Below are 21,820 nucleotides of genomic sequence, written 5' to 3' on the forward strand. Positions count from 1 at the left end.
GGAAAGGGGGTCCCTCAGGCATAACCCCTCAACTGGAAGGAACAAAGGATGTCAGTTAGAGTACACAGAGCATTAGGAGGAAATGTCAGTGAGGCCTCTCTGATGGCCTTTTTCTGTAAGGCCAAGTCTTGATGCCTGTGCTCACAGCATAGCACTTCAATCCCGAGGCAGTAATATTCAAGGAGCAGTTCAAGAAGGGAGATACAGGTTGACAAAGCAGAGACCAGCTTTCCTGGCCCTTCCATCTATCTGCCTGTATCTCACTTCCTCCTCTCCCCCTGACTCAGCCAGCCCAACTGCTGCTTTACCTTATTCCAACCCCAATGCTAAAAAGCATCCTTATTAAAAGCAATGGATTAGGTATTTAATTTTCCCCTTGTATGGTGGTAAGTTGCATCATGTCCTTCTATGAATGATCCAGAGGTGAATTTTCAGCACACTTGGCACAAGCTGCTGTCTAACATAGGAAGGGATGCTATCAGTTCCAAACGCTGATTGAGAATAGCTCAGTTCTTGTCACACCAGTTACCTCTGAAGCATGTTTGCTCGAGGAACTGACGGGCAGCAATCAGAAGTTTTCCAGCCTGCTTTTCATCACCGCTCATCAGATAGCAGCATACAGTTGGGGAAAGCACAGGGAAAGAGTCTGAGATGTGAGAACTAATCCACCCTCAGAAGAGGAACTGATTCTGCATTTTTTTTTCCTGCTTATCTTACAATAAATAAAGAATTAAGAAAGATTGCTGAACATCCATCCATTCAGGCAGCAGCTGAATCTCCTGCTAATTGCTTTGGGATGCTGAGGGAGGAGGGAAAGTGTTGGGACATTACAATAAGCAGTAAATGCTGTGATTGGTGACTACTCACAACCTTACATCTGCACATTCGCCACTAACGATAGAAACTGGGGAAATGTTCCTATAAAGACCTCTATGTAATGAGCAAAGGTGAACTTTGAAAGAAGTATCCTTCTTAAAAGGAAGAGAGAGATGGTGAAAGTCATTCATGACAGCAAACAGAACCCAACCTCTGGGTTGGTCTGTGCTCACAAGGAGGAGCATCCTAATGGAAAATAGTGCCAAAGTCTCCCAGCAGCATCAGCTGAGCAGATCCTACGGAGTCTCCTGGAGAGACATCCAGGGATGGAGATTCCACATTCTCCTTATGCCCTCTCCCAGGGGAGTACACCACACAGAGGTGGTGTACTCCACCTCTTCCACTACAGTCTACCCTAATTCTGGAGGCCTCCCTGCAGTGAGTGGTTTTCCTGCCCCCAGCAGACACAGACCCATTACTGCTCTCCTTTCGGTAGAGCTGCCCACACCACAATCCCTTCTGTGCTCTGCTGCTCCCTGCACACCCCAAGCACTGCCAGCTGCTGTCAGTAGCATTCAGCTCTGCTCACAGAGGCCAGAGAGACACGTTTACAAGAGGAGAGGCTCCAGATAGTCTGGCAGCATCCCACCCGCTAACAGCAGTGCAGATAAGGAGCGCTGCCTTAACTAAAGCAGGAAAGAAATCCCAACTCACTTGCTGTTTAATAAAGTGCAGAGAGGCAAAGGAATTTAAACTCAGCAAGGTTTTCCCTGTCTAAGTAAAGCCCCTGCAGAGAGCAGCCCAGAGGACAGCTGGAGGGATGAAGGCATTCCCACCAGGACTCCACGGGTGATGTGGATGCTTGTGCCATCCCACACCAGTGCTATTTTTGCTCGGGCTTGGAGCACCCATGAAGGATGATAAGCAGTGCACGCTCTGTTTGTTATTTTTCTCTGCACATGTCGTTGGGATGCTGCTGTTTTTAGCCAGGCTTTTGGAATTCTTCATCACCTAAAAATGTTCTCCTCTGCCAAGATCACGGCCTTAAGTCTCTCTTGGATTCCCTAGTTTTGGATCCCTGATCTGAGGGGTTCTTGCTGCTCTTTTTTTTGTTGTTGTTGTTGCTGTTTTTAAGTCAACAGAAGCTGTAATAATGTCCATGGACCTACGAGTAGTGAAGGATGAGATGGCTGCTAAAGAAGAGGGATGTGGTTGCTGAAAGGAGAGGAACCATCTAGAAAACACCACAGAACCAAACATCCCAGAATCCCTCCAGCTCCATCAGGTGGTGGTGCCAAGGGAGGGAGCTCTCAGCGTGGCAATAAATGTGGATAAGCCAAAGAGAAGCAATCAGTCTGCTGCCAACTGTTATCTCCCGTGCCGAGGATAAGTAATGGTGCTGCTCCCAGAGCAAGACTCTTCCCACCTGCACAGTGCTGGGCAGCCAGATATCACCAGGTGCCGGCAGCTGCTTTCCCCTCACCCTTCCTTCCAAATTCTCTCTGATGTCTCCTACATAACTCATTGGAAGTACAATCTGCTGAGTAGATTTTTTTCCATGCAATCTGTATTTACCAGCCAGCTTTTGTACACCGAACAATGACAGCGTCGTGAGTTTAATGACAGTTTATTGGCATCCCATTGTCGTGGCATTGTAACGCACGAGATCACTCCGGGCTCCCTTTTGTCTTCGTTGCAGAATAAAGACTCTTTAAAAGTTGCTGTTGAAGAGGCTATCAACACTTCCAGGCAAAAACAACCCAAACCTCAACGACAGCACTTCTGATGCGTATGATGAAGTCAAGAACAAACACCTTACTAAGCCACAAGGTCATGGCCCACGGAACATCTCACGCAAGGTGTCCCAAGGGATTGCTGCAGTTATGGGGAGGCTCTACTCAGGGCTCTGTGGTGCTGATGGGGACAAGGCAGGCAGAGCTCGGCCCCTGTGGCCACACTTTCCTCCAAGAGCCGAAGTCTTGCATAGGGGCATCCTTGCTGCTTTGATTCTGTGGCAGACAGTCACCTGCACACTGTGGTGTTGAAGGAGGAGACCATTTTGCTTCCTTCTGGTAAGAATCTCCCAGCAGATTAAGGAAATCACGGGCAGGAAAGAGGAAATTCCTTTCTTCTGGTTTCCTGCTTTCCTGGTTATTTCTCTCGTTATGCAAAGTATTGCTTGCTTTATCCTATTAAACGTAAACAGGGCTGCAGATAAGGCTGCTGGTTTCTCTCAAGAGCTGTTACAGCATGGATCTATCAGTGAATGAGCCAAGTGGAGTGCTCAGAAAATCACCAGTTCATAAAAGGTGTCTTTGCAACTAGATTTCAGACAGCTCCTGTGAACTTCCCCTGACCTACAAAGCTCTTAAGAGAGTGGATGAAGGCAAAGAGGAGGAAGGGAGGTGAACTCCACCTCCCACCAGCGGCAGCTGGGCTGAAGGCAGGGGGAAAGCCCAGACTCATAGCCCTGCACACCACAAGCACATCCAACCCAGACAAATCCCACATACCCTACAAGTGTCCCACAACGTGCTGACTCTATTGTCTCTTTGCAGAATAAAGGTTTTCTATGTAGATCTCCTAGAATTAAGAAGGATGCTGAAGCCCCAGGTACTTGGCCACCTGCTTCCTGCCCCACCCTGCCTCTGGCTCCCTCCCTGCTCTGCTCCTTTCCTATTTCTCCTCACTGGTGACAGTGGAAAAGCCTGAGGTTAGTTAGTACAATCTTGCAATACCTTTCTGAGACAGAGAGCAGAACCATAGGCTCATAGAAGCATTAAGGTTGGAAAGACCACTAAGATTATCAGGTCCAACCATCACCCCATGCCTGTGACCACTCTAAGCCATGGCCCTCAGTGCCACATCTTCCCATTCCTTAAACACTCCCATGGACTGTGACTGCACTCCCACCCTGGGCAGCCTATGCCAGTGCATTACAACTCTTTGAGAATAACTTTTTCCTAATATCTAACCTGGTCATGTCTTCAGCAGACAGCATCCCCACAGAGTGAGCCAGCTCTTCTGGTTTCATCCCCAAAATCACTGGCCTCAAAGCAAATCCTGGAATCTATTAAAAAAATGCAGGTTTTTCTTTAACTGTCCCTTAAGACCTTTTGGTTTCTAATGCTCAGTGTATGCACATTTGTACTAAATTTTGTTTAAAAGCCAGCTCAGATTCAGCTTAGATCAGTTTCTTTTCAATGCACGTGAGCAACACAAGTCACTCTAAGATCAGTTCTTAGAAAATCCAAGCTTAAAAAGACAATACACAACAGAAGATGAGATCTTGATTCCTTTGAGCTGCCACACTTTTTGGTCACACTTACAACACTCCAGCATAACCCTCAGTAACACTTGAGCTCTGTGTCTCACTGGAACAGAGAAAACCAGCTTGGAGCTTCTCATGTGACAGGTGCTTTTGTAACTCTTATTTATTGACAAAAAGATTGAGCAGCTAAAATAAGCCTTTTGCCATTCTCTGTAAAATAAGACAGGCTACATGAATGAACTCACTTGAGTGAAGTTGCTTCTCCAGGGATGGAAGATCCACTTCTGAGCAACTCAGAGCTCAGCCAGCATGTTGTGCAGCTGTTCCCACAGCTTTCTACTCTACTCACAGGTCTTGCCACCACAGCTACTGGGAGCTGCAGTAAAAGCTGGTTCTGAGGTTAACTTCATTGAACTGTTTGAGTCAGAAGGGACCACTGAGGGCCACCTGATCCAACTCCTCTGCAGTGAACAAGAGCAGCCACGGCTCCATCAGGTGCTCAGAGCTCCTCCAGCCTGACCTTGGCCATCCATTTCCACAGATGAGGCATCCACCACCCCTCTGGTCAACCTGTGCCTCACCACGCTTATTGTAAAAATCTTGTTCCTAATACGCAATCTAAATCTCCCTCTTTTAGTTCGAAACCATTTCCCCTTGTCCTGTCACAACAGACCCTGCTAAGGAGTCTATCCCCTCCCTTCCTACTGCCCTCCTTCAGATACAGGAGATGCATTGACCTTGGGTGGGGTTCAATGAGCAGCCGTTCTCCGGCACTTCGTTTGGCAGTGGCATACGTGTGCCTGCTGACATGCAGAACACCCACTCCCCCTGGCTCCCCAGCTGAGAGATCCCAAGTATTTGCCTGCTCTTCATGCTTCCAGACCCCGCCGTTTTCTGGGCATACCAGGGAGAGCACCACTTAGCCTAACAAGAAGGGCTTAGCCTGATTTGGGGCTCTACTCATCTCTCTCCCATCCAGTAACAGGACCTCATGTTGCAAGGCACCCACTGATCCTAACAGCCATGGTCACTGAGCAAGACCTCTTCTCTCCTCGCCTGTGTTCCTCTGGCTCTGCACCAAGCCTGACGTCTCATCACACAGCCAGGAACAGCCTGGAGCTGGCCCCAAGCAGGGGTCAAACCACTGCCTGAAAGCATTTCCTTTCATTCCATCCTCCCAGATGCTTTTATATGGGCTGTTTGGAAACCCTCACAGTCAAGTGTGGATTTTAACAGTTGGTTTTTTTTTTTTTTGCTTCTATTATTATTAAAGAAAACAACTGGTGTATTTCTTTTTTGTTGATTTTTTTTATTTTTATTTTTTTACTATTCCCTATAGGAAATTTTGGAATTAATCATGAAGACATTTCCTTAGCTACAGTCTTCCTTTTGTTTGTGTTTTTTGTTTGCAGGCAGGAGAACAGACAAGATGATCAGAGAAGTCCTTTTTTGGCTTTAAAAGCACATAGATGAAATTGATGGTACTATTACCGTTCAGCTGGACAAGGTTTTCAACCTTGGAGCCTGCCTTTCCATGGATTAGCACCTCCAGAGAGCATCTGCTCCTTGGGTGACGAGCTGTCAGTGGCACAAACTGGTGACACAGGGTCACCTGTGCCTCAGGCACTGCCAGGCTATGCCTGGTTCCGCTGCTAACAACCAACAAGGGTTTGGAGAAGTCCTTTTTCCCTCTCAGCATCCCTTCTAACAGAAGAAAGTAACAGCACTGTTGTCTTCAGTAAAGAGCATAGAGTAAAGTAATGCTATAGGTGAGAACTGTGGTATCATGACAGCTTATGCTACTCGACTTTCTGGCCAACACTTTTTCCCAGCTGGAAGTCTTGTGACAGCAAGGGCAGGTTGGGGGAATGGTGATTTGGAGAATAACCCACAAATAGGAGCAGCAGGGTTGGGTGAGACCCAACTGCGGCTCACCCCTTAACATACAGCATCCAGCCCATCTCCATGGGAACTATAATAAGGGCAGAACTCATCTTTACCATCTCAAACCAAAGAGAACCAAAATAACGAGGTGCTCTGCAAAACACGGAGCAGCGGTCACTGCAACACTGCCATCAGCACATCTGTCTCTGGGGCTGGGGGGAGCACCTCCTGCTGGGCCCCCAGCTGCCTCCTTAATTGCACAACATTGCTCAAGTCCAATTTGTCCTCTTGCAGAGCAATTTGCTCTCTGCTGAGCATTGCCATCCCCCTCGCTGCAACCCGTGTGTCTGCAGCCACTCGAACACGCTGAGGTTGAGGGGGAGCCTAAATTAGATTATTTGCTCTAATAACAATAAGCCTAATGGGATTACACAACATGACCAGAGTAAAGTCAGCTGCTCTGAACTCCTGGTTTCGGTTTCACGTTAGCTGGGAGTACCAGCACACAGTGCATCCCCATCCAGCCCAATGAGCCCTGCAGCAATCCGCAGCAAAACGCACTGAGAAGGGAGACCCCAGGAACATCATCTGTGCATGGTGAGATGTGATCTCATGCAGAGGATGGCTGCCACTTGGCACTCACCTCCATCTTTTGCAGCTAATGGGCTCAGAGTATCAGAAGGGGATAACTAATTAATAGCTTTCCCACAGGGGAATGCTTCCTTTAACTCTGGGGAGCTCAGCAATGGCTGTGCCCTGACACACAGGACTCTGTCACCACGGCACGCTGGTGGCCGGGAGGTTTCACTGCAGAACTCTGTGTCTACGTAGGGTGCACTACAGGGCACGGTCCCAAGGGCTTTTCATCAGCTCCACATTAGAATTACTGAGACTATCTCCACTTAACACCAGCTGGACACACCTGCATCTGTGCCCCAGCTGAGGTATGGGGCTGTCACACTGCCCCATCCTCTGCTCCTGTGCACCAGCAAGTGTCGGAGCACTGTCACCTTTCACTCAAATGACAGCTTTGGCTTCAAGCACAAACCCACCACGAAGATTTCCACATAGTGTGACATGGTGCTTGTATGTGCAGGGCAGCGTGGTGCCTCCGTGCCCTCGTGAGCACACAGCCCTGTGCCAGGCAGGCAGCAGCTCAGCCCCTGCAGCACGCTGGTCCTGCTGCTTTCAAGTTGGTGTTTACAAAGAAATTAAACTATTTAAGTCAATCCCCAGCAAGGGACTGTTTAAGTGAATACGATAAACATACCTTAGTGTGTAAATACTTATTATGGAAGCAAACACAGAGGTTCATGCACATGTTTGTTTTGCAGCACTGTTGATGGCAGTGCTGAGGTCAGGCTGGGGGAGCAGAAAGCAAACAGCGAGGCCATTCCTGAGCCGAGTGCTGCTGCTGGACCCTGGGACTGACTGCAGCCCTGCTGCCCATCATCCCCACCATGAGCACAGACTGAGCCAGCTCCTGGAAAACTGCACCCTGCCAAGCAAACGTATTCAACTGCTAGCGCCGAGGGCAGGGAGAACCAAGCTGCTTTGAGAAACACAGGCTAGTATTCCCATTCAAAGGGATTTCAAGCATTTTGTTTTAAAAAACCAAATGAAGTCATCATGACATCACACACTTCAGAGCACTGTCCAGGCCAACTGCTACTGCTGCGTGGAGCTTCCGGCCCCTAAACCAGGACCTCTCTCCCTCCAAGCTGCCCTCAAGCCACAGAAGCCTGCAGCTGTGCCGTATTTTAATTACTCACCCTTCTACGAAGTTTCCATAGGGGAAGTTGTTTTTGGAGCTAGGAGGGACGTGTCAGGGGTTTGAGGAAACGATACCAGCTTTCTTTCACAGACACAGCTCCAGATCCTCTCCCCAAACCTGAATGCACTGAGAAACGGATAGGGCACCTGCTCACTCCCTCGGCTGAGTTTGGCCTCAGCAGCAGGAGCTCAGAGCAGATACAGAGCATGGACAGCCTGGCTGCGACGGGGGAGGCTTTGCACTGCGGACCCTGCGATGTGACAGCCAGAGCACAGAGCTGCCTGAATTCCCATAGCTCCGCTCCTGGAAAACACCTCCCCCTTCAGCATCACTCCAGCGATGCTTCCTATTTTCGCAAAGCTCAACAAGCCTCCTCTCTATGTGGGAACTTTCTCAGCGCCATCAGGCTCGCGTCCTGCCCCAGGTGGAACACTGTTGTTCCTTCCCGCGGACCGCTGCTGGCAGTGCCCGCAGTGTGCAGGGTATCACCCTCCGTCAGCACAGATGCAGCCGCTCAGAGCGAGCGGGCACACGCTGCGATGGCAGATATCGGTACCAAACCCCGGGAGGAATCCCCCCTGTGCCTGGCTGCCTATCCGCACACACACACACACACACACACTCCGACCTTCCCCTCCAGGTCCCTCCGCACCAACTCCGTGCCAAGGCGCTTCCAGCCGCCCGCACCACCCCGCACACAGCCGCCCGATGCGCGATTACTACGATTTCCATTCACAACCGAACGGACGCGGGTTTCTGCTCAGGTGCAGTCCCTCTGAAACACGGCAGAAATAAAACACAAGACGGCAACGGCGCACCGACGGAACGAAGCGGCTCCTGGCTTCCCCCCCCAACCCAGCCCCGCGCCGACCCCCGCCGCTCGCTGCCCGCTCCCGGTTCCCCGCTGCTTACCGTCCCCGAGCCGGAGCCCGGCGCACGCCGCAGCTCCGCGGGCGGTTCGCGTCCTCATCGCGGCGGTGCGGAGCGGTGCGGGGCTGCGCACCTCCTGCCCAGGAGCGCCGTACAGCGCTGCCCCCGCCCCGCAGCTCCGCGCCCGAGGACAACGCCCGCCCCCACCCCGCCCGGCCCGGCCCGGCCCAGCCGTGTCCCGCGGTGGAAAGTTGCGGCCGTCCCGGCGTTGGGAGCCGCCAACCCCCGGCCCGGGCGGGGTCAGCCCCCCGGCACCTCCCGGACCGCTCTCCCGGCGCTCATCCTCGGAGGAGGTTTGTGGAAGAGCGCTTTGGTCGGACAACCCCTCCTTCCCCCCCAGCTCGGCTGATGCCTCGTTTCGCCGCGTCGTGGCTTTTCAAGCCGACTTCGGGGGTTTGTTTGTGGGAGAAAAACGCAGAAGGGAAGCGGAGGCAAGGGAGCGCGTTTCTCACTGGCGGGGTCAGCCCGGCTGTTCTGACCTTAGGAGAGATTCGGCGGCGAGAATGTGTCCCCGCGTCCCGGTCTGGGCAGAGGTGGGCGCCGTGCAGCTCCGCATCGGGATCCCCACGGAGCGGGATCCGGGCAGCCCCGTCCCCACGCACGCACACCGTGCAAACCGCGCCTCGGGCAGTGCCGGCAAACCTGTCGTGCAAGCACGAGGCCGAGGCAGGAGGCCGCGGGGAGAGGCTCTCTGAGCACAGCCGCCTAGGAGTGCAGTGGGATTTCTCCCAGCGGCCGCGGTGCCCTCCAGAACCTAAGCCCTAAGAACCCCGCGCACAGCTCTGCTGATCCGGGCAGCTCACAAACTGAAACCCAGTGTACGGGGAGCCAGAGTACAGAAAAGTTCATGGATGTACTGCCATAGACTCATAGAATGGGTTGGGTCGGATCGGACGCTAGAGACCATTGAGCTCCAACCCCTGCCGTGGGCTGGCTGACCCCCACCAGCTCAAGTTGCCCAGGGCCCCATCCCACCTGGCCTTGAGCACCTCCAGGGATGGGGCATCTGCAGCTCTGGGCAGCACTGCCTTCTGAATGGGCTTGAACCTGAAGAAATACCAAACAACAAATGACAGTTTGGGATCCTCTCTGCTGCCAGCTGCAGCTGAGAAGGACCATGGGGGGGGCGGGCAGCAAAGCCAGCTGTCCCTGGTTCTGACTGAACATGAGAACAGGCCGTGCTGAGCCCCGATGCTCTCATTGCTTCCGTCATACTTCCACACATCTCCTTTTAATGCAAATTGCTCTCCAGGATTATCAAAGGGTTCATTCAGCACGAACGGGTTGCGTACAAAAATTTAATTAAATTTTTAAAAAGAAAAATTGGAAAGGATTGTAGAGGACGATAAGGCAGCGGCTTACTCTTCTCCTCTCCTCCTTTTTTCCTTCCGTCACAATAATAAAACCATAAGATCCAGTTGAGAAAAAAAGCAGCCGCGTGATTCACTGGGACTGAATCACAGCGCGGTGCAGCAGCACTCGCTGCCTTCCTCTGCAGCAGCAGCTCCAGCACTGCTCCACATCACCACTGCGCTGCTGGGCACGGGGGTGAGAAGGGGAGATCAAACCCACTGGACAGGGCTGCTTTGGGAGCACACAGCACGTTGGCTTTGAATGTAGCACAGTCCCCTGTGCCCCCAGTGTGGTGGATGGACTTTATTAAAAAGAGAGTCCAAATAAATGAGGTTTCTGAGGGTTACACCTGCTGTCAGAGCATGCGGTTCTGCCCCGGGGCTGAGGAGGGACTTCTTCCTCTCTTTCCCATTTCAAAAATGGGCTCTGGTGGGGGTTCACCTCGGTGTGGGCACTGTGCCGGTCCCAACAGCCAGCAGTGCCCAGCCCTGGGCTGAAAGGTCCTGGTAGGGTAGCGGGACACTGGGGTGGGTCTGTCCCAGCACATCTTGGGAGAGAGAACACCATGAGGAGGTGAGGCACCGGGAGCATTCTGCTCTCCATCGGACTGAAAGCACCTGCTGATGTGGTGCTCTCCTTCCTTAGAGATGTGTCTCGCTGCTGTCGCCACCTCCTTTCATTACATTACTCATTACCAGAGCAGGGAGCTGTCTGCATGCTGCTCCATCTCCATGCAGTCACAATCCTGGACTCGCGGTCTCAGTGCTCAGCTGAAATAAGACAGGAAACAGCCAAACCTGAAGGAACCACAAGGATGGGGCACACAAAGGTGGGAGCCAACCTGGAGCCTGTAAGTACACAAAGCCCAGAGGCTGTGGAGTGAGATCATGCTGCTTGCCGAGCACTTTGATTTATCCACCATACCTTATCCATAAGTCTGCATAGACATATAAATCTAAAATCCAGTGTAAGGCAGGTCTGACCTGTAGCTTTAGAGATGTGTAAGATCAATGACCTGGTTCCAGTCGTGCGAGGCAGAATACTAAACAGGGCTGATAACAGGAGACAAGTCTGTCTGTCTTTTTCTACAAGAGACCATTTTTTGGAGACCTTCTCCCCTTCTACTGGAAGCAACTCAACAATCTGTCAGGAACGTGAGGACGAGGGAGGGTGAATGGCAGCTGACAAACCAGCCACTCTTGGTCGGAGCAGCTGTGGGCATCTGATGATGTTAAGATCCCTTCCAGCCCAAACCAATCCATGATTCTGTGGCTCCACGATTCCGTGAGCTGGGGGAAGGCTGCTGGGGGGCAGGAGACTTCTACCTCTTCTGCACATAGGACACCCACCAGCCTCCCCAGATTTATTTTTCCTCCTTTATTACATAGTTTTGGACATGAAGTAAACCCAAGACGTTTTACCCCTCAGGGCAGGATGGGAAACAGGGTTCCACACAAGCCAGTGCACACATGGCAGGAGTGAAGGAGGTAATGGGATGTGCTCAACCTGCCAAAGCCAGGTGCTCAATGCCACACTTCATAAATGAATCACTTTGTGCAAACCAAGTGGTTCAGCACAGCATATCCGAGCCAACCAGAGGTTCAGGTGCTCTGTGGGGCAGCACTCAGCTCCTTCCCCTTAGAGCACTTCTTGCATGCCCCAACTTCTGCCTGCTCTCATGAACTCAGAGCTGACAGCACCAGTGTCCACCAAGCACAGAACCAAAGTGATGCAGCCACTGCTAACCCAAAACCCATTCAAACCAATTTGATTCACACTGGGTTTGCATGGTCGCTTTTCTCCAGACAGGCATTGCCAATCCCATTTGTAGGTACAGCTATGTCACATCACTCAGAGGGACAAAGCTGCTTGCCCTGCCCTGCTGTGAGCCCCCAGCTCGGTTTGCTCGTGAAGCCCAGGACTGTTCTGCTGCAGATGGCTGCCCTATGCAAGGGATGAAGGCCGCTGTTTGTTTCCATGGCAGCAGTTAGACGACTCTGCTTGTTAGCAATTCTACTATTAAAATGCAAGCAAAATTACACCAGGTGGGTGACTTTTTCCTTCCCACTCTTTGGCCTTTGGGAGTCCCCACCCTCTGGTCCATGCTGGAATCCTCAGGCTGTCACTGTGCCTATTCCCACCCAGTTTTCCTGGTTTAGCTCATGGAATTGCACGAGGGGTGGAGTGGTGCTGGGAGGCTGAGCGGCCTTTGGAACCACTCAGGTCAGCTCTGGCCCCACTGCTGGTACCCAGCACTCAGCGGTGGGAAGTTCCCAGTGCTGCCCCACTGGCACTGGGGTCCCAGGTTTCCCACCTGGGAAAGGAAGCCCAAACCCTTCCTGGGGTTGGAGAACCCATTAGCTAAGTCCTCTCCTTGCTTAGTGCGACAAGGTTCTTCCTGACTGTTCATCCCCATCAAAAACCCTAACATTAGGAAGAAAAATGGGACGGTCCTTCATTCAGAGCTGTCCAAAGAGAGGAGCTGAGGGGAGTCTGCAGGTGGTGTGCCAGCCCGTGCTGGCAGTCACACACTCGGGCAGTGCTGGTTACAGCCAATGGCCACCCAAGTGCAGCAGAGCACTCGGGGAAATTCACCGTGCATCCTCCGCAGCACAGCAAACGTGTGAAGCACACAGCAAAGCAGTTGGGCACCGGGGTGAAAGTGCTGAGCAAGAGGAAGTCAAGTTATACCAGCAGCAGCTGCTGGGCATCCTCACCGAAGCCGCTTCTTTGCGTGAACCCAGAAGGAAAAAGAGGGAAAAACAAAGGAAGGAGGAAAAGGAACAGAATAGTACTGAGTGCCTGTGCTCCAGCCACAGCTCTGCAAAGCACCGCAGCAGCACGGAGCCCACGCGAGGCAGTTCTGGGGGGCAGTACACGCGGGGTCGGGGCGGGACGCGCTGCTCGGGCGCTCCCACCCGCGGCGCTGCGGCTGTGCCCATAGCGCCCCCTAGCGGCGGAGCTCCGCCGGCGGCCCGAGGAGCGCTGCCGGTCCCGTTTACTTCTCCGTAGCCTCGGTCGGGTGCGAAAAGCCGAGCGATTCAGCGGTGTCATCTCCCAGTTTGTAGCAGCTGCTAAATCGTCCGGGCAAATGGTTGTTGAGAGCTCAGGAGGGCACCCAGCGTGGGGTGCGCAGCGATAGATCATAGAATATTTGAGTTGGAAGGGACCACTAAAGGCCGCCTGGCACAACGCCCTGCAGCGAGCAGGGACACGCACAGCTCTGCCAGTGCTCAGAGCCCCGTCCTGCCTGTGTGTGTGTGCACGGACACGGCACCCAACCCCCCTCTAGCAGAAGTAATGCAGAAGATGTGATCATATCTGCATGCAGCTGCCCGTGGGATGCAGGAGGCTGCCCAGAGCTGGACCCAGGACACCTAATTTAGGTCTAACCTGGAGAGCTGTCCCCTGCACCCCTGTATGGCCAGAGCTTGCTGCTCTGCCTCACCCCACGGCCTTGCTGCATTCTTACCTGGGCTTCTCAGAAGAAAGGCTTTGCTCTGACACAGTCACATCAGCTTCTGAATTATTCCACTGAGAGGGGTGCCCACCACCCTCTGCTTTAAAACATTCAAAATCATGGAAAAGCCACAACAGAAACCCCATCTCAGCCATTGGTTGCAGATCCCTTCCTACTTCTGCCATTTGAGCCACTGACTGGACCCGCAGCTGGCTTAGGGGAGCACCAACCCCCACCCAGGGCCTCCCCTGGCACCAGCTGCCTCCAGTGGGGTTTTAGTTTTTATTTGTTATTTTCTTTTCTTTTTTCTTTTTAGGAGACCCAATGCCACCACTTGGACCTCACTGATTTTCCTTCCCAGCCAAGGTTGGACTAGATGATCTTGTAGGTCCTTTCCAACCTAATGAACCTATGAACCTATAAGGTTTGCATGCCTGGGAAGATCTGCACGGGTAAACTCTATGCCTGGGCAGGGAGCACGCTGTTTTGTTGCAGAAGCAACTCCTAGGGTTAGACAAGAGTGTGTTTCCAGGAACAGAGACAAAAGCAGCAATCTCATATGCTTTCTAGAAGGTGAAGCAAACACCAATCAGCCACAACAACCTTTATTCCCCAAACTTCCCCTGAGGGAGCATTTCGAAGCATCAAAAGGATTCAAACCTGTCTGGCTGCTGCTGCGGTGTAATTAACAGCTGCACAGTCAGCTCCAACCGCAGCTGACAAAGCCCGAGCAGCAATCCTCTATTTATCACACATTCTTGGAGTATTTATAGCTCTCAGCAAGGCAGGGGGCAGAGATTGAAGGAGGAGAACAGGTGAGCTGCTTGCTGGGAAGATCTGAAAGCAAAGAAATACTTTGCTTTCATCACGTGGCATTTCTGTGGTGCCTGGCAGTGCTGCCCGGGTGGTGCGGTCCCACCGGGTGGGTGCCCCCACTGCATGACCTCAGTGGTGAGGGGCCCAGGTGCAGCCCCATTTCCTGCACCACTGATTATGGGCTACCCTTGGACTGTACAGTTTGTGTCCTATCTCCTCGGTATCACTTGCAACTCGGGACCTCTTCGTGGGAACTGATAGGAAAGTGGTGATTATCCCCCTGATAGTGTTGCTTTGGCACTTCCACAGCTCCTCCGTGCCTGCACACCGCGTTTCCTATTGCAGTGGGCACTGGGAATCCCCGCTCCCAAGGAATCTTGCCTGAGCTATCTTGCAGCAGGCGGTTCCCAGACATTATCAGCACCCATTTTACTTCCTCCTGTGTCTTTATTCAACCTGCTGAGATCATAAACGCATATAATGCCTAAATAAAACAATTTTATTTCCCTCATAAATGGCCTTCCAAGGAAAACAATGGCTCCGCTGCTCCAAAGGGGAAGCAAAGTCAAAGTCACAAGGCTTCTCTCTGCAGACTCTCTTGACTCTTCTGCTCTTACCCCCTCTCCATGACAGATGCAATCTCTCTGGGTATTGCCTCATGCCTTGGCAGCCTGCAAGGACCCTGCGGAGCTGTCCCAGCTCTGAGAGCTGCACCCCGCTCACACCCACACCCCATGCTGAGCAGTCAGCCCTGCAAGGTCTGGGCTCCTCACATTTCCAGCCTGGCTCCAGCAGGCAGCTGGGCATACCTTTCTCCTAACCTATCTGAAGGAGTCTTTTGACCATAGGAATGTATTTTCCTGAGCAGAGCCAGCAGGTTTCCTTTCCCATGCACGTTATTTACAAATCTCCATCACTGAGCCTCCAAGTAGCTGTCAGAGCTGGAGTTTCCTAGACAAGGCCAGGGGAATAGTCTCATATTAAACATGCACCACGTACGGTGGATTTGCAGATGGAACACAAGCTGTCAGCTGAACAAATTCCCTGCAGTTTTCTGAAACTTGTTTTTAAAGGAAGGGTTTTGCTGTTGCTGGCTTTGGGCAGACCTTTCAGTACCTAAAGGGAGGCTGTAGGAAAGGAGGAGACAGACTCCTTAGCAAAGTCTGCGGTGACAGAACAAAGGGAAATGGTTTCAAACTTAAAGAGAGGAGATTTAGACTGATGAGGCACTGGCAGAGGTTTCCCAGAGAGGGGATAGGTATCCCATCCCTGCGGACACACACAGTCAGGCTGGAGGGGCTCTGAGCACAGATGGAGCTGTGGGTGTCCCTGTTTATTGCAGAGTTGGACCAGGCAGCCTTTAAGGGTCCATTCCAACTCAAATGATCCTATCCTATCCTGTTTTGTCCTATCCTCTATAGTGTTTGTTTTGTGCCCATTGAGGGACTGTTATGCCGTCTGCCATGGGGCTCTGAAAGATAACTGAGCCCCTGCAATCTGTTCCCTACACTGTCTCAGAGTGGGCATAGGGGAGGGAAGGACGATGCAAAGTAAAGGCGGCACAAAGGAATGTGGAGCGGTGGGTGAAGCAGTGGGGGATGTGCTCATTCTTGGTCCTGGTTTGGTCGGGGAGCACACAAGCCTTGTGAAGTGGATTTCTCTACAGCACAATTTTTGATAGAGCACCTCTGGAGGGGATTCTTGCACCCTCACTCTCCCCTTTTATTCTGTGTGGAGCTGCACGCAGAAGGAAACTCCCCGTAACAAGCTCCCTTAGCATTTGGGAACGCTCCTAAGCATGCTTTGTCAGAGCATGGTTTCCTCGGTGCTGGGCTGGAGTTATTGTTCTGGAAGGTGTTGGCTTCTTTTAACCACTGAGAACAACGGGAAGTTCAGCACTGCTCCAAATCCAGCTACCCTTTTAAGACCCCAAACTCCCCTCCTTTTCCTTTTCCCCTGCACCGAGACCGCTCACAGACGGCGGCGACAGACGGCAGCCAACGCACCCCGCTCCGCGCTGCGGGGCCGGCGCGGCTCACGCGTGCCCCCCAGCGCCCACGCGAGCCCGGAGCCAGAGCAGCGATAGGGGCAGCCCCGGGGGATACCGTGAGCTGCGGTCACTCGGGGAAACCGGGGCTCCGCATCGCTGTGCGCGGCCTCTCGCCGTCGCAGCCGCCCAGGCTCTTTGCCGACGCTCATTACCTTGAAGTGCCGCTCGGATTATCGGCGCTTGCCTTGAAATCCGTACTTCCCCGGTCCTCCCACTCCGTGCCTGCTGCTAAGAGTTCGTTCAAGTCTTTTTCAACGCTCTCCTCACACACACACACACACACAAAAAAAAAAAAAAAACCTCAAGTTGCAGTGAAGCCCATCCTCATCAGACATCATTCCTCACGCACAGCTCTACAAAGACGCTTGGTCGCTCAGGTCCTCGTGGTCCTGGGCAGCATCCCTTCTCTCCCTGCTCCCCTGCAGCTCGTGGTACCACTGCTGGGCAAACTGCACGGCGTGGTGCACGCTGTGGAAAGCCAGCTGGTCGCCGTGTGCCCCAGCAGCCCAGCCACCATCCCGCAGCCGGCGGCGGAGCAGAGGGTTGCAGTTGGCCAGGAGCACCTGCACGCCGAGCTCCCTGTAGTCACGGTGCGTCTCCTTCAGCACGGAGAGGCCCGTGGTGTCTATGAACTGCATAGCCCCGCAGTCGATGATTAAAGTGTGCATGTCCAGGGAGGGCAGGCAGACGTCTGTGGGAGATTTCTCTACTGTTTTCTTTTCAGGTTTCAGACAACCGAACACAGTGTTAATAATGCTCTTCCTGCTGCCCGTGTCTGCTTTTGGCTGGGTTTGCACCCTTTGACGCCTGGCAGCCAGCAGGACAGGATTCACCCCGGTTTTCTTGTAGAGAACAGTCTTGAAATAGTCTTTGTTGGCATAGTAAAGGGACGACTCAAAACGGAAGATCTTGATGTTGGCAATACTGCTGAGCTGCTTGTAAGCAGACTGGTCCTCATAGATTTCCGTGTTGCCAACCTTGCCCAGGAGTACAGCCCTGGGCCTCTGTGTGCGGAAGATGACGCAGAGCAGAGCAAAGCAGACGCCCACGAGGAGCCCGATCTCTGTGGTGATTAGGGTGGAGGCCAGCATGGTTGTCCACCACACCACCGTGTCCAGCTTGCTGAGCTGCCACATGCGTGGGGTTTCACGGAATGTCCTCAGCCCCCCCCGCAGGTTGACAATGGTGACCACCCCCAGGATGGCGGTTTGCAGAGAGTAGAAGAGCGGAGCGATCCACAGCAACACGAGGAGCAGCACCAGGGAGGTGACCAGGCTCGAGAGCTGTGTTTGGGTCCCTGTGGACTCCTTCAGCAGAGTCTTGGTCAAGGCTGCAGAGCTAGCAAAGCAGTAGAAGAAAGATGGGACCAGGTTGCACATGCCAATGGCGATCATCTCTTGGTTGGCACGCACAGCATAGCCGTGCTTTTTGCCAAAGATTTCTGCCAGGGAGACGGTCATAGCAAAGCCAATAATAGCAATGGGCAGAGCATCGATTGCCAGGCTGGAAAATAGCTTTGTGTCTGGTAGGGTGGGCTTCCTGAAACCAGTGGGGATGGCCCCACAAACTGAAGACTTGTAGCGCTCTTCAAAGTTAAAGTAGTAAGATACTACTGTGGCTACGATGACCACGAGCAGCTCTATGGGGAATGGGGCCTTCATCTTGTCCTTGTACCGATCATTGATCATTTTGACAGGTATTATGATGGCCAAAGCAACCACGCTGGTGACTAGGTCACAGATATTGGTGTTCTGGATGTACCTGAAAAGGTCCACCCACGTCAGGATGAAGGAGCCCACCCCCTCGTGGCGGGGAATACTCAGCCCGAGGAGGTACTTCATCTGGGATGTGATGATGGTGAGGCTGGAGCCGGCCACAAAGCCACTGAGGAGAGGTTCTGACAGGTAGACAGACACGAAGCCCAGCTGTAAAACCCCCAGCAGGATCTGAAAAGCAAGACAGACGTATCATTAGCATCACAAGAAGGGCTCGAAGTGGCTGGCAATTTATGTCAGTTTGCTTCCACTTTCACACATCTAGCTATTCTGCCTGCTGAGCATTCAGTGTGAGACCCAGGTTTTTGTCTTCAGTAATTAACGTGGAGTATTGAAAACTAAAGACTTCTACCCAGAAGACTTGTATGTGGCCAGAGCTGCCATACAAAAAAGCCTACAAGATCCCCATTGCTGTGTCCTTTCAAGCAATGAGGATGCACTGTTAACACAAAGACCAGGGAGCAGCCAGATCAAAGCAGCTATTAGCATCACTCAATGGCATGAAAATATTGTAATGTAGTGATTTTAGCTGTTCCAGTGAAAGGATCTGAAGTTGTCTACTAACAGCCAGGCTCAAACCATGGTGACACAGCATGGCTTCAATGGATGCCCTGCTGATGGCAGGGTCTGTGAAGGCTGTTCCTTTTTGCTTCTGACCTGCAGAGCAGTCAGTTCAGGTCCAGAACCAAGATGACAGGAAGGTGGATTGCAGTTCCCTTTATTTCCCTGTGTTTGATCCTAAGCTTGTTTAATTCAAGGACCCATCACATGAGGGAAGCAAAACCTTAAATTCAGCTGTGTTTGGGGTTTTCAAATCACTGCAGCTGGCTAAAGGTGTCAGGGTTCAGTTGCGTTTAAGAAACATATCTCATGATTTTTAAGCCTGAAGTGAGACTGGAGCTTAGAGTTGTTAAGCACAGAGTTAGTAGCAGGGAAAGGACAGAGTAAAAACTGCACAGTAGTGAACATTTGTACCTGGTAAAGACCAACCAGAAAGCTCAAGGAAAGGGCCACAGTGATGGCGTAGCAGCTCCTGTCACAGGTGCCAGTCCCGTTACTGGGGGAGGTGGCATTGCCCACCAGCAGAGAGCCAGTGTTGTCATCATACCCTGCTAGCTGGAGGTGCCGATTCACAGACTGCCCGATCATCAGGCAGAGGACACCAAAGGATCCCACAAAGTTGTGGCGTGAAGTGGCCATAGCGACGTAGATGATACTGCAGAAGAAGTTTGTGTAGATTCCATAGATGGGATCCTGGTTGGCTAACAGGGAGTAGGAGATGGACTGAGGGATGGCAACTATCCCCACCAGGAGCCCAGATATGACATCCCCAAGCAACTGTGCCTTTATGTTGTAACGGGGAAGCCAGTCTAGCACTGGGAACAGCTGGCAGAAGAAGGTGATGATGGTTTGATGATTGCATTTGCAGACCTCTCTGGCTTTTTTCTGGATGAAATCCTTGGTCCTGAAGTCTGTGGGCTTATTCTCCTCCAATTTGATGTGCATAAAGCTGGCAGGAGGCTCTCCTGGTGTTTGGGAGCTCTGTACATCTTCACTCTGTCTTGATGTCTGGCTTGACGTGTCCTCCATTGCACTAGGAAAGCTAAGCAGGAGAGCAGGTATGACAAGAAGAGTTGCATTCATGTGCATAATGTGCTTTGCTTGTCTCGGGGGCTCATGCAGATTGTACAAATTAACAAACAAAAGAAAATAACCTCAGACAAACCAAACAGAAAAGCACCTTCTCATGGTGCCATTTGTTATCAGTTACGGACCCAATCAAGTGCAAACCTGAGGCCATGGTTTGCGTTGCATTCATTCTGACACAGATGTCCCTATCAGAGAGAGCTACTGAGCCTGTTGTAGTCTTTACCAGTGGGACAGCACAGGGCTTAAGATCGGATGACCCTGCCCTTCTTGATGACACTTCTATTTAAAATCTAGTTTGAAAATCATGAAATATTCCAAGTGAAGTTTTAGGAATGCAACACACAGGTAGGGAAAGCTATTTGCAAGATAATTTTTCCTTTAACATTTTGACATTTTAAATTACATTGTTGGCTTGCATCAGATGAGCCCATCACAGGGACTGGTATCTGCAAAATGAAAGTATGCGACTTTCTCAATCCGATTAAGTATATACTTCCCAAAGCTATTCCAAGTGCCTCAGTCAAAATGCAGTCGCAGCAAAACATACCTTTTCATCAGAATTGAACACAGACACACAGAGAAAAGTTCTCCTGAGTGTAGTAGCCCTGGCTGCAGTTTGGAAATGGAACTGGGACAATGAGAAATCCCACTCTCCTGCCCTACAGGTTCGTTTCCGGACCCGAGTCTCTTACCTCTGGCTGCAGGAGCCACGGGATGCAGGGAGTTCTCCTAGGGTCCCTCAGAAGCCACGTGGAGCAGCTCGCCTTGTGCCAGACCTGTCTTCTCACCTCACACTGAGCAGAGAAAGCATAAGCCAAACAATTGCAAACCTGTTTTCTTTGCCTTCGTTCTGGATCATGCCACTCTTCTCTTGAGAAAACTGTTTTTTTCTGCCAAACCATTGGTCCTTTTATCTCACTTCAGCTGATGAAGACAGCAGGACCAGCCAAACAAAGCTATATTTTGAAAACAAACATCATTCTGAATGACTATTTTTGATGAAAACTTGTTCCGGTCATTAAGAATGATTGAAGGAGTTTGGAGAAGTGCTTCTGCCAGATAACAGTATTGCTGGTATCTGGAGATGTGTTGGCTAAACAAGGGGAGCAATACACAGAAATCTTCCTACATGTGCTATGACACTGCCCCTCCCTGGGGCCCAAGTCCCACTGGGCTTCTCTGCTCAGATCTTCATCTATTCTTGACAAGATTTTGTTCAGAAACAAAAACCCTCCAGTGAAGCAAAGATAAATTTTTCTTTTCTGTTAGTTTTTCTACCAGTGTGCATCAACCAGACACCATCGTGCTCTCACCTGAAGCCACGTGCCAGGTGCTTCCACGTCTGCTGTACTGTGCTCACTCTGTGCTACACAAGGGCTTTGTGCACAGAGGTATGCACTGAAAGCAAGGACGTGATGGCATGGGCTATTTCCAGGCAGATAAGAGGGACTTTGGTGTGGGTCATATTTCCTCACAATCACAGAGCATATTGTCCTGGAAGCTACACTGAGGCACAAGGAAGAGAGAGCAGTGATACGTGACAAGCAGAATGTCTTCACCAAGGGCAAGTCCTGCCTGACCAACCCTAGGGGCCTTCTATGATGGCATAACTGCATCAATGAACAAGAGAAGAGCCACTATATCATCAATCTGTTCTTCAGTAGGGCCTTTGACACCATCCTCCATAATATCCTCCTCTCCAACTGGAATTATATGGATTTGATGGATGGACTGTTCAATGGATGAGGAACTGGTTACAAGATCATACCCAGAGAGCAGTATTCAGTCTAGGTGGAGGTCAGTGACAAGCGATGTTCCACAGGGGTCAGGACCGGGACTGACACTCTTTCATGTCTTCACTGAAGTCACTGACAGAGGGACTGAGTGCACCCTCAGCAAGTTTGTGGATGACACCAAGCTGCATGATGCGGTCAACATACCTGAAAGGTGAATACCATCCAGAGAGACCTAAACAGGATCAAGCAGTGGGCCCAGGTGAACCTCATGAGGTTCTACAAATTCAAGTGCAAGGTCTTGCACC

General features: G+C 51.6%; 2 protein-coding genes across 2 annotated transcripts in view; both read right to left on the reverse strand.

The window, feature by feature from the left end:
• HTR4 (5-hydroxytryptamine receptor 4) overlaps positions 1–8,712 on the reverse strand; it is a 98,318-nt gene extending 89,606 nt beyond the window's left edge. The window contains exon 1 of the mRNA XM_065734968.1: positions 8,658–8,712. The gene's annotated coding sequence lies outside the window, so the exon portion shown is untranslated. The remainder of the gene's footprint in view (positions 1–8,657) is intronic.
• Positions 8,713–16,707: 7,995 nt separating this feature from the next.
• On the reverse strand, positions 16,708–19,779 carry LOC136047678 (sulfate transporter-like). Its single transcript, XM_065734970.1, has 2 exons — positions 19,105–19,779; positions 16,708–18,300 (listed from the first exon to the last, which is right to left on the reverse strand). Exons 1-2 carry the CDS (start codon positions 19,777–19,779, stop codon positions 16,708–16,710), a joined length of 2,268 nt encoding a protein of 755 aa, XP_065591042.1.
• Positions 19,780–21,820: the final 2,041 nt, after the last annotated feature.

This window comes from Cyrtonyx montezumae, unplaced genomic scaffold (assembly GCF_038088225.1).
Source record: "Cyrtonyx montezumae isolate F1298 unplaced genomic scaffold, pur_monq_1.0 scaffold_18, whole genome shotgun sequence".
Taxonomy (NCBI): Eukaryota; Metazoa; Chordata; class Aves; order Galliformes; family Odontophoridae; genus Cyrtonyx; species Cyrtonyx montezumae.

Excerpts from the sequence above, each read along its gene's own strand:
- LOC136047678 (XM_065734970.1), bottom strand. The coding sequence starts at position 19,779 with ATGCACATGAATGCAACTCTTCTTGTCATACCTGCTCTCCTGCTTAGC. Across the intron at positions 18,301-19,104 it reads TTCTGGTTGGTCTTTACCAG|ATCCTGCTGGGGGTTTTACA; the intron begins GTACAAATGTTC and ends CTTGCTTTTCAG.